The sequence below is a fragment of the Rhinolophus ferrumequinum genome, chromosome 22, assembly GCF_004115265.2.
Source record: "Rhinolophus ferrumequinum isolate MPI-CBG mRhiFer1 chromosome 22, mRhiFer1_v1.p, whole genome shotgun sequence".
In the NCBI taxonomy this organism is placed as follows: Eukaryota; Metazoa; Chordata; class Mammalia; order Chiroptera; family Rhinolophidae; genus Rhinolophus; species Rhinolophus ferrumequinum.
Genome location: NC_046305.1, coordinates 35644413 through 35662783, shown reverse-complemented (window position 1 = coordinate 35662783; position 18371 = coordinate 35644413). Strand labels below are relative to the sequence as shown.

The window sequence follows — 18371 nt, the reverse complement described above, 5'->3', positions numbered from 1 at the left end:
TGTCTACAACTCAATACTTGTTTCACCTAGGTCTCTCCCCCCACCCCCAAGGTTTTCCTCATCACACAAGACAAAAATGTAGAACAGAAAAACAGCAATTACTTTAAAACATGTATACATTACAGATGAGAAAAGACTAGAAAAATAAAACTCTAGGTTTCAATATTCATTAACATGTAAATTTTTTTATGACAGGATGATTGAAGTAAAAAAATATTATAACCAAAATGGAAAAAGGTAAAGAATTATGAGTATGATAATATTAGGGACAATTCTCTAGTAAGCATAACATCATTTTGTCATTTTAAAATTCAAGTATAAATAACAAACAGGAATTAAGAGTAACTAACAACCATAAGGACAAAAGTCTTGCTATAAATCAAATTATTGGCAATAATGTTATAGCAATTTTCTAACAAATATAATAATGTTGGCCAAAAAGCCCAAAAAACAAAAAGCTAAGTCCCCTCAAATTAGCACCTTCCATTTTCCTGAGCAGAATTCAATTCAGTATTTCAAAAAGCTTTTTTAAAAAAGGAAACAAAAATCAAAGGTATTGCCCATTTTTTCCCATTTTTTAATTAACAAAAATAATTAAGACTAAGCACAAAGTTAGTTTTCCCCATACTACAAAAAATGAACTAATAAACAAGGTTTTATATCTAAATAACTGGATTTCTTCCTTGTTCTTAAAGAAGACAGTATCCCTTTGTCCAGTTGGAAAAAAAAAGATACTAAAGTTAGACAAAAAGTTAACATATCTAAAAAATACAAACCACAGGAAAATTTAAAAATGGCTATACACACTTCAAATCCTGATGACAAATTATGGAATCATAAAAAGCTTTTTTGATGGCTTGCTTATAGTTTACCCAATATTTTAATCTCTCTTCTAGGCTAGTGGTTGGCCTGCCCATAACCTCAACTATCTAAAACATGGCATCACCTACGACCAGCATTCCCCAAGACTGAGTACTGGGACAAAGCAAGCCCAGGTTCTAATATCAACACCACAGTTTACTATCAAAGTAGCAAGGAAATTTGCTTAACTTTCTAAGCCTTAATTTTCTCATCTGTATTATGCATCTAATACCCACTCAAAGGTGGTTTTGAGGATTAAAAGTGATAATGTATTTAAAGTGTTTAAGATTGTGCCTGGACCCATCATACTATAAATATATATGAACTGTTTATTATTACACAGCTCAAGTCCTGTAAACCACAGGACTGATGATCCATCAGACAGATTTACATGTTACATGGTAGTAGATTATAAATAAGCACACATAGAACATGAGGAAAAGCTAATATAAAGGTGTGAGACCACAAAGGTATGACAGCACCTGGGTAGCCCTTGACATCAGGTTATTACAATATAATGAAGTTCCGAATGTCTCAATGAACTTGCATCATCTGATGAAGTTCCAAATCAGTGTACTTGGATTATGAAGGCAAGAAATGTATAAATTAATGTTTGAAAGATACCTATCAGAAATTATTAAACTTAAAATAAAATCACATTTGTATTTTGAAAAGCCCACTTTATTTTATGTATGACTGATGAACCACTGCAGGTAAATGAGCTGTTCTAAAAACGAAAGGATCCCAATCAAAACATACTCAAATGAACATTCTTACAATTATATGTGGAAGAACTGTCATTTTTTTCAAGGAACTATTCTGACTTGCAATACATAGTTTATTACAAAAGAATTGTATTTATTTGAGATTTTCTTTTCTCCTGAATCTTGTTTTAGCAGTACTCATGAATATGCCCTGTATATTCAAAAGAACTGTTAGACATCCATGTTTTATGTAGATACAGTATTCATCATGTAGCCATATCATAAATATGCCAAGAAATATGGAACATACTTTTTCTTAGACTAATTCAATCTACTTGTATGATCATTCAATTTATTTATAAACAAGCTTTTTGTGAAAACCTTTTTTAAGTAATAATGAACAAGCTCATGAAAATATAAGGAAGTATACTGTTTTAAAATTCTGTTCTGGGATTTGGTAAGCTGTCCGTTTACCCTAATCACACCTTTCAAGATAAAGACTACCATAACTACTCCTTCCGTCATTGTATTCCCCTACAATAGGAGAAAACCAGCTGGCATATGAGTTGTTCAGTCTGGCAGGGAGGTCTTTTCTAAGATTCCAAACCTGGAAATATTTGGGTAAAACCGGCTTAGGCCTCTGAAAAGAATCACCTTTCTACATAGTGATTCTTTTACGTAGTGATTCTACATAGAATCACTTTTCTCTAGATCCTTGGCTTAAACTAAAAGAAATTTGTATTTGGAAAACACAACTACATGAATGAATCTCAAAATGACAATGCTGAGTGATTCAGTCACACATCTCTCCTAAGCCTGTGAGTATAAGAACCCTTTCCACCCCATTCAAGCAGAGTGGTGGTTGAGCCCCTGCTTAAACATGCCCAATGTTCACCTAAAGAATCACACCTGTCCAAGCCCTCCCCCAAAAAAAGAAAGGGAGAAGGTTGAAAAAGACAACTAAAGCAGGAAAATACAATACTGAAGGCTTGACTAATTCTAGTTAGAGAAGTAACCATGGAAATGGAAAAGGGCTGTCTTTCTCCCCTGAAATTGTAGAAAAAGATTTTTTTAAGGGAGTGATAAATAAGTTAAAAGATTAATTATGGGAGCTGACTCTGGGTGGTGAACACACAGTGTGATTTATGGATGATGTGATACAGAATTGCACACCTGAAATCTATGTAATTTTACTAACAATTGTCACCCCAATAAATTAAAAAAAAAAAAAAAGATTACTTACCACCAATGTGGGTGCCGTCAATAATCCCCAAGCAAAGAACTCCAAAAAGATGACGATAACCGCATGATAAACACTAGGAGAACCTATTCCTTGCGGCTATAAAAACAGATTTTTAGAAGTTAGTGCAAAAAATCAGAGATACGAGGAATAAAAAATCTGCTGTTCTGCTTCTCTGAGCATATTTTCAAATGAAGTATCAATTTACTTTTTTCAAGTACTTCCAACAAAGGAATTCACAGATGCCATGCTCTCTAATCTTTAAAGTCATTTTACCAGTTCACTTGTGAAAAATTTGTACATTTTTCACTTTGTCAGAAATGCAGGGCCACAACTTTATGCAAAAAATAATAAAGGTAAATAGTAGTACTTTAACAATAAAACTAGGGACTACATCAAACGAAAAAGTTTATGCCCAGCACAGAAACCATCAACAAAATGAAAAGACAACCTACTGAATGGGAGAATATGTTCGCCAATGATACATCTGATAAGAGATTAATATACAAAATATTTAAGGAACACATACAACCTAACACCAAAAAAAAAAAAAAAAAAAAAATCTGATAAAAAATAGGCAGAGGACCTGAATAGACATTTCTCCAGAGATGACACACAGATGGCCAATACACATATGAAAAGATGCTCAATGTCACTAATCATCAGAGAAATGCAAATTAAAACCACAGTGAAATATCACCTCACACCTGTCAGAATGGGTAACATCGATAAATCAAGAAACAGTGTTGACGAGGATATAGAGAAAAGGTAACCTTTGGGCAGTGTTGGGGGGATTGCAAATTGGTGCAGCCACTATGGAAAACAGTACAAAAGTTACTCAAAAATTTAAAAATAGAACTACCATTATGACCCAGCAATTCCACTTACGGGCATTTATTCAAAAAAATAAAAAACATTTAATTCAAAAAGATCTATGAACCCCTATGTTCATTGCAACATTATTTACAATAGCAAAGACATAGAAGCAACCTAAGTATTCACTGATAAACAACTGGATAAAAATGTGGTGTACACACACAAACACTGGAATATTACTGAGCCATAAAAAAGAATGAAATCTTTCCATTTACAACAACATGGATGAACCTAGATGGTATTTTGCTGACTGAAATAAGTCAGATAGAGAAAGACAAACACCATATGATTTCACTTACATGTGGAATCTAACAAAACAAAAACAAAATAAGCAAGCAAAAACAAGAAAGAAAAAAAAACCCAGAAACTCAGAAATATGGAGAAAAAAATTGAGGTTGCTAGAGGGGAGGGGGGGTTGAGGGATGGGTGAGGAGGGGAAGGGATTAAGAGGTACAAATTGGTAGTTACAAAATAGTCATGGGGATGTAAAGTACAGCATAGGAAATATAGTCAATAATATTGTAATAACTATGTATGGTGTCAGATGGATGCTAGAATTACTGGGGTGAGCACTTCATAAAGTATATAAATGTCTAATCACTATGCCATACACCTGAAACTAATATAATATTGTTTGTCAACTGTAATTGGAAGATAATTTTTTTTAATTAAGCAATTAATAAACAAAAAAATTTTTAAAACTGTAACTGTTCTAAAATGTCAGAATGCACTTTTTAATTCAATTGTCCTAAATGGTCTGCACTGAATACGACATACATCAAAATGTTACATACATTGAAATCTTTGGTTAAGATGGTGGAGTACTACTACGTAAGTGCTGTGCTTGCCTCCTCCCATGATCACATCAAAATTATAACTTAACTACAGAACAATCATCACTGAGAAATCTCCTGAAGTCTAGCTGCACAGAAATCCTGTAAGAATATAGAAAAGAAGCCACCTTGAAACTGGCAGGAGTGGTGGAGATACAGACTGGGGTGGTTCCACACTGAAATCTGGTGGTTAAAAATCAGGAGGGATATCTTGGCTGTGGAGGTCTGCCCTGAGTAGCGAGGGGCCCCACCCCGACACTAGCCTCCCCAGACCAGGGTTCCAGTGCCAGGGAGAGAAGTCCCCATAAATTTTGGCTTTGAAAACCAGTGGAGACTGTAGCTGTGTGAGATGAAGAGTAGCTGAAGTCCAGGCATTCCTCTTAAAAGAGCCCGCCTATAAACTTGCTCACTGATAGATTCACTCACTCTGAGCTCTATGGCTGGGGCAGCGGCTTGAAAGGCACGAGGGACAAATAAGGAGAAACTTAATTGACTGGTTTCAGTGGGAGGGGCAGATTTCTCCCAGACAGAAGTGCTGGCAGAAGGTGCTGTTTCTTTGTTGAGCCTTTCCCAAACACAGCCTGCATTCCCAAGCTGGCGCCATATCTAAGTCTCCATCAACCTGGCTAACACCACTAGCCCTGCCCTGGTGATTCCCGGAGACCTGCCCCACTCAACTTACGGGCCCACCCAAGCATTTCCAGTGGCTCTTCCATACTAACAGCCTGTCTTACCTCATGCTGGGACTTTCTTAAACTCTCTCAGAGGTTCACAAACCCCAAACAAGCGGGATCTGGCATCGGCGTACCCCATACCTCTTGTTATTCAGCTCCAAACCCAGCACTAGTGACAGCCAGCCTCAGCTCGCTTAGCCTCTCCCAGGCACCTCCAAGCCCAGCACAAGCAGGAACCATCTGCATATCACTTTGTAGCTTATATCAAGTGGTCCCAGGAAGGGCATTGGAAGCAGCAGACCGAGAGCCCCTACCAAGAGGCCCCAGAACCAACATACATGGTGGCCAGCTTCAGACCACACCAGAGCACCACCCAACCACCTATACAAACAACACACCCGAAGGGCAAACTTGACAGGCACCAGAGCCAGGCTAAAGTGAATTCTGCTCTGCAGGGTCAGCCCTGCACCACAGCTCCTCCACAGCTCCTCCACTGTAGTCACAGCCGGTCCTCACAACCAATCAGCCGGAGGGTCAATCTCTACTACTGATATGCCAACAGAAATCAAGGCTCAGCTATGACAGGAGGGCTCACACAACCCACACAAGGGACACACCTGGAGCATCTGGCTCAGGTGACCAGGGAGACTGTGCCACTGGGCCCCATGGGACATCTATATAAGGCCACTCTAGCAAGACTGGGAGACATAGAAACAAACACAGAGAGGCAGCCAAAATGAGGAGACAAAGAAACATGTCCCAAATGAAAGAACAGAATGAAGCTACAGAAAAAGAACTAAACAAAATGGAGCCAAGATTTGGAAGCAACCTAAGTGTCCATCAATAGATGAATGGATAAAGATGTGGTACATACATAAAATGGAACATTACTCAACCATAAAAAAGAATGGTCTTGCCATCTGCAAACAAAAAGTAATCCATCAGACACAGTGTTCAAAACATTGATTATAAAGATGTTCAGTGATCAGAGAGAACTTCAACAAAGAGATGGAAAACATAAAAATAGAGACAGAAAATAGAAAACAGAACCTGTCAGAAATGAAGAATACGAAAACTGAAATAATGAATACCTTAGAGGGAACCAACAGTAGATCAGATGAAGCAGAAAATTCAATCAGCGATTTGGAAGATAAGGTAGCAGAAAACAACCAATCAGAAGTGCAAAAAGAAAAAAGAATCTAAAAATATGAGGATAGTTTAAGGGGTCTCTGGGACAACATCAAGCGTACCAACATTTACATCACAGGAGTACCAGTAGGAGAAGATAACAAGGAATTGAAAACCTATTTGAACAAATAATATCAGAAAACTTCCCTAAGCTGGCAAAGGAAATAGATATAAGATATAAAAGTCCAGGAAGCGCAGAATCCCAAACAAGATGAACCCAAAGAGGCCAACACCTAGACACATCATAATTAAAACGCCAAAAGTTAAAGACACAGAGAGAACCTTAAAAACAGCAAGAGAAAAGCAGTTAGTTACCTGTAAGGGAGCTCCCATAAAGCTGTCGGCTGATTTCTCAACAGAAACTTTGCAGGGCATGAAATATTCAAAGTGATGAAAAGCAAGGACGTATAACCAGGATCACTCTACCCGCCAAAGTTATCATTTAGAATTGAAGAACGGATAAAGACCTTCCCAGACGAGAAAAAGCTAAAAGAGTTCATCAACACCAAAGCAGTATTACAAGAAATGTTAGAGTGACTACAAGAAAAAAAAAAGATTTAAAAAATATGAATAGTAAAATGGCAATAACTACACATCTATCAACAATTATTTTAAATGTAAATGAATTAAATGCTCCAATCAAATGACATAGGGTGGCTAGCTGGAAGAAACCAAAAACACTAATTTGAAAAGACATATACATCCATATGTTCACTGAAGCATTATTTACAGTAGCCAAGATTTGGAAGCAACCTAAGTGCCCATCAATAGGTGAATGGATAAAGAAAAGGTGGTACATACAAGTATACACAATGGAACATTACTCAGCCATAAAAAAGAATGCAATCTTGCCACCTGCAACATGGATAGCTCTAGAAGGTATTATACTAAGTGAAATAAGTCAGAGAAAGACAAAAACCATACGATTTCATTTAAACAAGTGGAATCTAAAGAGAAAAATAAACAAACAAAACAGAAACAAACTTATAAATACAGAAAAAAAATTGATGGTTGTCAGATGGGGGGTGAGAATGAAAAGGGGTAAGGGATTAAGAAGTACAAATTGGTAGTTACAAAATAGTCATAGGGATGTATAATATACGGGATATAGTCAATAATATTGTAATATCTATATACAGTGCCAGGTGGGTACTAGATTTATCGGGGTGATCACTTCGTAAGTTATATAAATGTCTAATCACTATGATACACATCTGAGCTAATATAATATTGTATGTCAAGTGTAATTGAAAAATAAAAAATTATATAAAAAAGAAATATTAGCTACCCTATAATAAGCATAAAAATATAATGGCAAAAACCTCTGATTTACAATAGCGCCTGTGCACACACACACACCACTCACACACAACATTTGTTTGTCACTCTCTCTTTCCCTGTAATTCGCTGGTCTCAGAAAAAAAAAGATTTATTCCTGATGTATGCTATGTTTTAAACATACACATATTTTTTAGCCTACAAATAAACTTCATAAAAAATGTTATGTACATGAAGATTAAAAAGTATTATTTCTACATATTGATACTTCAAACAACAAATTCACGATAGCGTTGCAGTACTTTCATCAGGAAAATGGTACATAGTAGATGATTAAACATTTGCTGAAATTTAACCCATGAAACTATTCTTTAGTTACTTACGTTGTTTTCAAATTGAGTAACTGTTCTTTAACTTCAGGGATGTATGGACCCTTTTGGGAATCTCCCTAGAAAAACGTATAGTCTAAGAAAAGTGCAAACAACTTCAGGGTGAGTAGACCCAAGTTAAGAACTCCTGATTGATTTAACATTCAGAGATCAAAATGGTGGCGTGAGATAAGCCTCTGGAAATCTCCCCTAGAATTTACAACAAATCGAACAACTGTAACTCCACAAAGGACTGCCTGCACAGCAGACAGGCAAGACGAAGAGACCCACTACTGAATTCACCTAAAGGTGGGAGAATCGCGAGCGGGGGAGGAGGGAAGGGAGAAGTGCGGAGATGTAGCCGAGCAGGTGCAGGACGCAGACCTAGCTCAATGCTCGGAGCTCGCTGCATCCTGGAACTACTGCAGCTGCGGCAGAGGGAACAACTCGGACTGCTAGGGCTCCACTTATGGCGCACAGGGCTGAGGGGACAGCATATAACACGGCTGAACCCAATGCTCACCGCAGAGACCTTGGAGAAAAGACTGAGGGAAGAAGGCTGAAAACGGTGGTTTAAGCCCTCACCGCCAAGCAGAGAACAAAAGAAGCCTTAGGCACTGAGACTAGTGGCCCCCTCCCTTCGTTCTCAGAGTTTGCCCTGCCCCCACCTGCCTGGTGCTAGAAGCGCAACAGTAGCAGAGTCAGATCAAAAGAACAAAATATTTGCTCTTCTGAGAACTGTGGTCCTCAGACACATACTCGCATACTCGCAGCCCAACTACTTCCGGCAAAAGGGAGGGAGCTGTAGAAGCAGGACTGGCTGTGGTGGTGGGCGCCGCCATTTCTCTGGGCCACCTCTCACAACTCACCCCGTCCCTGTCTCCATCTATCTGGGTGGATCCCTGCAGGAGTAAACAGAACTGCTGGTACACATAGGCTCTGAATCTGGTGCAGGAAGAGCTTTGGAACTTCAAAAGCTCTCCGCATACCCACACGGACACTGAGCCCTGTGACCCAGGCAAACTATTAACAGAGGAGAAGCCCGTCTCCCAGGGAATCCCCCCATTGTGAGAAGCTGGAATAGTGCAGAGAAAACATAGCACTACAGTGTGAGAGAGAAAAAAAGGCTGCAGTTGGAGAGAAAAATAAAACATTCTACCAACAAGTACTGGAAAACAAAAGAAAGACCTCTTCCTATCAACCTGTTGCGGAAGCCATTCCTGTAGATGTCTAGGAAAAGAAATAATAAATCAGTAATTGCCATGAATAACCAAAGCAACAAGACAGCTCAGAAAGAAAGTGAAAAGTCTCCAGAAAAGGAACTTAAAGATATGGAAATATGTGACTTAAGTGACAGAGAATTCAAGATTGCAGTTCTGAAAAAACTCAACGAGATGCAAGAAAACAAAGAAAGGCAGTTTAATGAACTCAGAAACACAATCAAAGAACAACATGAACATTTTACAAAAGAGACTGAAATTAAAAAAAACAACAACAAACAGAATTACTGGAGATTAAGAATGAAATAGAAGAAATTAAGAGTGAAATGGCCAGCTTAGGTAGTAGAGTTGACCAGATGGGGAAAAGAATCAGTGACATCGAAGATAGAAACCTGGAAATTACACGGATGGAAGAAGAAAGAGACTTGAGACTTAAAAGAAATGAAAGAACTCTACAAGAACTTTCTGACTCCATCAGAAAGAGCAATATAAGAATAATGGGCATATCAGAAAGAGAAGAAAGAGAGAAGGGAACAGAGAATATATTCAAACAAATGGTCGATGAGAACTTCCTAAACTTGTGGAAAGAACTGGATCCTCGAATCCAAGAAGCAAATAAAACACCTAATTACCTCAATCCCAACAGGCCTTCTCCAAGGCACACTGTATTGAAGCTGTCAAAAATCAACGACAAAGAAAGAATCCCCAAGGCAGCCAGGGAAAAGACGACGGTAACCTACAAAGGAAAGCCCATTAGACTATCATCAGATTTTTCAGCAGAAACTCTACAAGCAGGAGGGAGTGGAACCAAATACCCAAACTATTGAAAGAGAGAAATTATGAGCCAAGAATAATATATCCAGCAAAGATATCCTTTAGATATGAAGGAGGAATAAAGACCTTTTCAGACATACAGAAGCTGAAGGAATTTTCTAATACATGACCTGCCCTACAAGAAATACTAAAGGAGGCTATTCGACCACCATCAACAGGGACAATTTGTGGCAACCAAAACATAAAAAGAGGGAGAGTAAAGGCCTGAACCGGAATATGGGAATGGAGAAAGTAAGCGTGGTGAAGAAAATGGAATACTTTAAATATCAAACTTTCTTTTACATAAACTTAAGGGTAACCACTCAAAAAAAAATCCCGAACTAAAATATACACTGTAGGAAAAGAAGAAACAGAGGGAAACATCATAGAATACCACCACACAGAAATAACAGACAACAACAAAAAGGCAAAGAAACAATGGAGACACAGCCTTACCAGAAAACTAAAGATAAAATGACAGGAAATCCTCATATATCAATAATCACCCTAAATGTCAATGGACTGAACTCACCAATAAAAAGGAACAGAGTAGCAGATTGGATCAAAAAACTGAACCCAACCATATGCTGTCTCCAAGACACACATCTCAGCCAGAAGGACAAGTATAGACTCAAAGTAAAAGGGTGGAAATTGATACTCCAAGCAAATGATATCCAGAGAAAATCAGGTGTAGCCATACTGATATCAGATGAAACAGACTTCAGGGTGAAAAAGGTAACAAGAGACAAAGATGGACATTTCATAATGGTAAAGGGGACTATACAACAAGAAGACATGACAGTCTTCAATATTTATGCCCCCAACCAGGGAGCACCAAAATATACCAAGCAACTACTAACAGAACTAAAGGGAGAAATTGACCAAAACACAATTATACTAGGGGACTTAAATACATCATTGACAGCTATGGATAGATCATCCACACAGAAAATAAATAACGAAATAGCAGCCCTAAATGACACATTAGATGAAATGGACATAATTGACATACATAGAACACTTCATCCTAAAACATCAGATTATACATTCTTTTCTAGTGTACATGGAACATTCTCAAGGATAGACCATATATTGGCACATAAAATCAGCCTCAGCAAATTTAAGAAGATTGAAATCATACCAACCATATTCTCTGATCACAAGGCTTTGAAATTGGATATCAACTGCAAAAAGAAAGCAGGAAAAAACACAAATGCATGGAGATTAAACAACATACTTTTAAAGAACGACGGGGTCAAAGAAGAAATTAGAGGAGAGATCAAAAGATACATAGAAACAAATGGCAATGAAAATACATCCTACCAAAATTTTTGGGATGCAGCGAAAGCAGTTTTAAGAGGGAAATTTATACCATTACAGGTCTATCTCAAGAAACAAGAAAAAGCCCAAATAAATAACCTCATGTTACACCTTAAAGAACTAGAAAAAGAAGAACAAGTGAAACCTAAGGTCAGCAGAAGAAAGGAAATAACAAAAATCAGAGCAGAACTAAATGAAATAGAGAACAAAAAGACAACAGAAAAAATTAATGTAACAAAGAGTTGGTTCTTTGAAAAGATTAAAAAAATTGACAAACCCTACGCTAGACTCACTAAGATAAAAAGAGAGAGAAGACACTAATTAACAAAATCAGAAATGGAAAAGGGGAAGTTATCACGGACAACAGAGAAATACAAAGGATCATCCAAGAATACTATGAAGGACTATATGCCACCAAATTCAATAACCTAGAAGAAATGGACAAATTCTTAGAAACATATAACCTTCCTAGGCTGAACCATGAAGAACTGGAAAATCTAAACAGACCGATCTCCAGTAAGGAAATTGAATCAGTCATCCAAAACCTTCCCAAAAGCAAAAGTCCGGGACCAGATGGCTTCACTAGTGAATTCTACCAAACCTTCAAAGAGGATCTAATACCAATCCTGCTCAAACTCTTCCAAAAAATTGAAGAGACAGTACTCCCTAACTCATTTTATGAGACCAACATTATTCTGATACCAAACCCTGGTAAGGACAACACAAAAAAACTACAGACCAATATCTCTGATGAATACAGATGCAAAAATCCTAAACAAAATTCTAGCAAATCGAATACAACAATGCATTAAAAAGATTACTCATCACGACCGAGTGGGGTTCATCCCCGGGGCACAAGGATGGTTCAACATCCACAAATCCATCAATGTGATACATCACATAAACAAAATAAAGGACAAAAATCATATGATTGTATCAATTGATGCAGAAAAAGCATTTGACAAGATACAACATCCATTTATGATTAAAACACTTAATATAATAGGTATAGAAGGAAAATACCTTAACATAATAAAGGCCATATATGACAAACCCTCAGCTAATCTCATAATGAATGGTGAAAAACTGAAGCCCTTTGCTCTACGTTCAGGAACACGACAGGGTTGTCCCCTATCACCTCTGCTTTTCAACATAGTGTTGGAAGTCCTTGCCAGAGCAATCAGGCAAAAGAAAGAAATAAAAGGCATCCAAATTGGGAATGAAGAAGTTAAATTGTCACTCTTTGCAGATGACATGATGCTATATATAGAAAACCCTAAAGACTCCACCAAAAAGCTATCAGAAACAATCAACGAATACAGTAAAGTTGCCGGCTACAAAATCAACATACAAAAGTCCACTGCATTCCTATATACTAATAATGAAATCTCAAAAAAAGAAATACAAAAAACAATACCTTTTGCAATTGCAGCAAAAAGAATAAAATACCTAGGAATAAACTTAACCAAGGATGTGCAAGACCTATATGCTGAAAACTATAAGACATTTTTAAAAGAAATTGAAGAAGACACAAAGAAATGGAAAAACATTCCATGCTCATGGATTGGAAGAATCAACATAGTTAAAATGGCCATATTACCCAAAGCAATATATAGACTTAATGCAATCGCCATCAAAATACCAAAGGCATTTTTTTATAGAAATAGAACAAAAAAATCATGAGATTTGTTTGGAACCACAAAAGACCCCGAATAGCCAAAGCAATCTTAAGAAAAAAGAACAATACTGGAGGTCTCACACTCCCTGACTTTAGCTCGTACTACAGGGCTACAATAATCAAAACAGCATGTTATTGGCAGAAAAACAGACACATAGACCAATGGAATAGAATTGAGAACCCAGAAATAAAACCACATAAATATTGACAGATAATTTTTGACAAAGAAGCCCAAAAAACATACAATGGAGAAAAGACAGCCTCTTCAATAAATGGTGCTGGAAGAATTGGATAGCCACATGCAAAAGAATGAAATTGGACTGCTATCTGTCACCATGTAGCAAAATTAATTTGAAACGGATGAAAGACTTAAGCATAAGACCTGACACAATAAACTGCACAGAAGAAAATATAGGTACTAAACTTATGAACCTTTGGTTCAAAGAGCATTTTATGAATTTGACTCCAAAGGCAATGGAAGTAAAAGCTAAAATAAACGAATGGGACTATATTAAATTTAAAAGCTTCTGCACAGCAAAAGAAACCATCGACAAAATAAAGACGCCATGGGAGAAGATTTTTGCAAACAGTGCCTCCGATAAGGGGCTAATATCTAAAATATACAAGGAACTCATGAAACTCAACAACAAAAAAACAAACAACCCAATTGAAAAATGGGCAGAGGAACTGAAGAGACATTTCTCCAAAGAGGACATACAAATGGCAAATAGACATATGAAAAAATACTCAACATCACTAATCATCAGAGAAATGCAAACAAAAACCACAATGAGATATCACCTCACCCCGGTCAGAATGGCTATCATCAACAAGACAAATAGTAACAAGTGTTGGAGAGACTGTGGAGAAAAAGGAACCCTCATACACTGTTGGTGGGAATGCAGACTGATCCAGTGGTTATGGAAGGCAGTGTGGTGGTTCCTCAAAAAATTACAAATAGAATTACCATATAACCCAGCAATCACTCTCCTGGGTATCTACCCAAAAAATCTGAAAACATTTATACATAAAGACAAGTGTGCTGCAATGTTCATTGCAGCTTTGTTTACGGTGGCCAAGACATGGAAACAACCAAAATGTCCTTCGATAGATGAATGGATAAAGCAGTTGTGGTATATATACACAAAGGAATACTATCCGGCGGTAAGAAAAGATGATATAGGAACATTTGTGACAACATGGATGGATCTTGATAGTATAATGCTAAGCGAAATAAGTCAGACAGAAAAAGCAGAGAACCATTATGATTTCACTGATATGTGGTATATAAACCAAAAACAACAAAAGAACAAGACAAACAAATGAGAAACAAAAACTCATAGACACAGACAATAGTTTAGTGGTTACCAGAAGGTAAGGGGTGAGGGGGGTGGGAGATGAGAGTAAGAGGGATCAAATATATGGTGATGGAAGGAGAACTGACTGGGTGGTGAACACACAATGGGATTTATAGATGATGTAATACAGAATTGTACACCTGAAATCTATGTAATTTTACTAACAATTGTCACCCCAATAAATTAAAAAAAAAAAAAAAAAACTCCTGATATAGAATCCCACACACTATCATGTAGTTTATCTTATTGTATACCACTCAAACACACAACCTATTAAGTCTTATCCTGGCTTCAGAGCCAACTGAAATAGAATTTCAAGAAAAGAAAAACATTTAGTAAGTTACGATTAACGTGGTTCATTTAGAAGGGTTCATTTCTTTCAAATGTTAAAAGCTGTAATAAATCTAATATTTTGACAAATCATTAACATCTCACTACTATGTCTTTTGATAAATAGTAAAACTGGCTGATCAGGCTTGCAAAGATGCCATCAGCAGAAGGCAAAATAATTTTATTAACATTGTTGAACCCTAGGAAGAAAAATGAAAGGGGTCACAGGTCAGTATCATTGGCCAGGGATGTGAAAGACTGTTCAGAGCCTGTCATGCATGACCATGTAGCCTCAGACACCTGACTTTGAATGAATTCGCCCACTGGTGAAACCTACACAAGAAACAGAACAATTATCAAATGGCAATTTCACTCCCATTCTCAAAAAATGTTCGTAATGGTGGTAGTCTGACCAATTATAACTACAGAGGCCAAAACGCAAATGCCATTCTAAAATCATTTCTGTCTTTATAAAAGTTATACTTTTTCAGTTAGGTTTGTTTTGTTTTGGGGCTGGCCCGGTGGCTCAGGTGGCTGGAACTCTGTGCTACTAACACTGAAGGCTGCTGGTTCGATTCCCACATGGGCCAGTGGGCTTTCACCACAAGGCTGCGGGTTCGAATCCTCGACTCCCACAAGGGATGGTGGGCTGCGACTAAGATTGAACATGGCATCTTGAGCTGAGCTGCCAATGAGCTCCCGGATGGTTCAGTTGGTTGAAGCGTATCTTCTAAACCACAAGGTTGCTGGTTCGACTCCCGAAAGGGATGGTGGGCTGTGCCCCCTGCAACTAGCAACGCCAACTGGACCTGGAGCTGAGCTGTGCCCTCCACAACTAAGATTAAAAGAACAACGACTTGACTTGGAAGAAGTCGTGGAAATACACACTGTTCCCCAATAAAGTCCTGTACCTCTTTCCCAATAAAAAGTTTAAAAAAAAAAAGGTAGGCTTTTCTCATTTACAGCTAGATTAAAATACAAATCCTGCAAAAAATTACCGTGATATTTATATAAATATCCCAATTATATATAGGAATAAAAAATATCCAGGAATGTGTTAGTACACACATTTTTTATCACTTTAAATATGTTTTTATCACTTTAAATTCACATAGTAGGCCTTGCAGGATTCAAAGATACATAAACAGAGCCCTTATTCTAAAGTGGTGTCCAGTGCTCTTAGAATAGAAAGTGTACCTAAGTCTATCAAGATGATAACTGATAATATCCCCATGCCAGAGCCCTCCAGAAATGTTTTTATTTATTCTATGTGCCTTCTTAAAACATTGCAGGTGTAAAAATTGTACTTTGTGTCCAAAAGCAACCTATGAATTCACTACAACTTTAATAAATAACAAGATAAAAAGGAATCTCTTCCATCTAACAGGATTTGCAATGAAAGCATCTGCAACAAAGTGAATCAAAACTCCAGAGAGGTAACAAAACTGAATTTACAAGGAAAAGGAAGGTTTCTGGATCACAGCTTTGTTATCTTTTGCAAAGAATACTTATCTTAAATATCTCTTGCTTTTATAAAGCACAATCTTTCGTTGCTTCTACTATGTAGATTTTATGGAGAATTTAAAACACCAAGTCCATATGGTTGACAAAGGCAATCAGTATTCTTTCAAACTATCTCTCCACCTGGTAGTTCTTAACAACTTGGCCAAAAGAGCCAGCACTAGCCACACCTGGTTTAATCAAATAAACACTTTAATTAATCAAGTATAACAAAAAAGATCTTAGGACTTGAATTTCAAAGTTTCTTTTGTCACCAAATGTCAAATCTATGGCATCTAAGAAATCTGACCATTAACTAAAAGTATATTCTGGAATTGTTGCATATATCCCAAGCTTTCAAAATTTTAGCATATTGACTAGGCAGTGTCTGAAATGTCAAAAAAGTTGTTTCAAATGAATTCAGCAAATCCTCAGAGATGGCCTACTTACACATTTAGCACTGTGCTAGCAGTTGATAAAGGCTCCTACAACATATAAACAAATACAGAGTAAAAGGAACCATTTCTGCACACTTTTGGGGGAAGTAAAACATGTTATTTCATCTTTCCCTTCTATTTCGGAACGAGATACCAAAGAATGCAACAAAGACCAGAAAGTGTAGCAACGGAAAAATTACAGCATAAAAAAGTATAGGCGAGTCATTTTCAATTAAAAATCCTACGTCCCCTGCTGGTTAACTGCAGCACACCGCATAAAGTTTATTGTGATGACAACTATTTCGAAAAAGCAAGAATTTCTCTTGCCCTCAATCTGTCTTCCTTTCAAAGAGTCTTCTGATCCTCTGGCCATGATCAATTCTATTTAGTATTTTTATTTTAAAACACACAAAGTGATTTTAAAACAACAAGGTGATTACTGTTTTTGAAAACGAGCAGGTTTCAATCTAGGCCCAGGTGTCCTTCGTCAAGCTGCTGACTCGGGAAAGTGGACAGCCCACCTTCCCAAACTGTTTATGGTTCTGGGAACAGCTATGGACAGGGCACTGACCCAGAACCATGGGGAAAAAGAAAGCTAACACACTACGTGCTCCAGCGGAGTCGCCGCACCAGATGTCACCCGGTTAGCAGCATATGGATGGAGAGGGACTGCTCCCGGCCCCTTAGAAAGCGCGGCGACGGCTTCTGCGGAGGCGAGGAACACGGAGGGCGGGAAGGCCCGGTGTCGATTGCTCCCAGCGGCGGAAGCCCACGTGGGGCTTCAGGCCTCAGGCCTCCAGGGGCGGCCAAAGTAGAGGGCGGCAGGTGCGGGAGAGCCCAGCGGCTCCTCCCAGAGAATGGGCCCCGGAGGCCGCAGGCCGGGCCGGGAGGAGAGCCCGCGGAGCTGAGGCCCGGGGACCCGAGGCAACGTCCCCGCAGACGGGGGGGGAAGGCGGAGGCACTCAGGGGAGGCCGGAGGAGGCAGCGCTAGGGCAGAAAGAGGTCGAATGGGTGGGGGTGGGAGGCCGAGGAACGCTTCCCGGCGCGGTACCCAGCTCACCGTGCCTCCGTCCTTAATGATGATCTTCTTGGCCAGCATGATACTGCGGTTCGCGGCCCGTTTCTTCTTCTTCCCCTGGGTCATTTTACCATCCTCGAGTCCTGGTGCTGCTGCAGCCACTCCCGGGGCGGCCGGCCCCAGCGGCGAGTGCCGTCCCGCCACTACTGCCGGGCCGAGCCGCTCTGGGCGCCCGCCGCCATCTTGAGGGCCCGGCCTGCCTCGGGCGGCGCGTCACATCGTGCGATCGGCCGAGGAGCCTGCCCCGCCCCGCGCACGTGACGCTGCCGGCCAGCTCTCCAGCTCCGCGATCGCGGCTCTGGAAGACCTGGTCTCTTAATCCTCAAACAGCCTGGGCGGTAGGGACCGTTAGTCACCTTCACAGGTGAAGAAATGCAAATTTCTGTAAATTACCTGCTCAGGGAAATACGGCTGACAAATAGTTGTTGCACTGTAATTCTAGCCAGGTTTCCTCAACTATTAGCACTCCCTCCAACTGTGTTCTAACCAAAGAATCGAAGGAAACAGTTGAAATCGTTTTCCAGAAATAGGGTGTAACTGAAGGGGTAAAGATAAACTGGTTTTTCAGAGTTTTTTGTCCCGGTGCGCCGGGCTTCCTAGAGCTCAACTGGAGGA

At 38.8% G+C, this 18371-nt stretch overlaps 1 protein-coding gene across 1 annotated transcript in view; it reads right to left on the bottom strand.

Annotated features, from left to right (window-relative positions):
- MFSD14A (major facilitator superfamily domain containing 14A) overlaps positions 1 to 18221 on the bottom strand; it is a 38408-nt gene extending 20187 nt beyond the window's left edge. The window contains exons 1-2 of the mRNA XM_033093152.1: positions 17739 to 18221; positions 2809 to 2904 (exon numbers count right to left, since the gene is read on the bottom strand). Of these exons, the coding sequence (XP_032949043.1) occupies positions 2809 to 2904; positions 17739 to 17822 (180 nt within the window). The 5' untranslated portion in view covers positions 17823 to 18221. The remainder of the gene's footprint in view (positions 1 to 2808; positions 2905 to 17738) is intronic.
- Between the last annotated feature and the right edge of the window lie 150 nt (positions 18222 to 18371).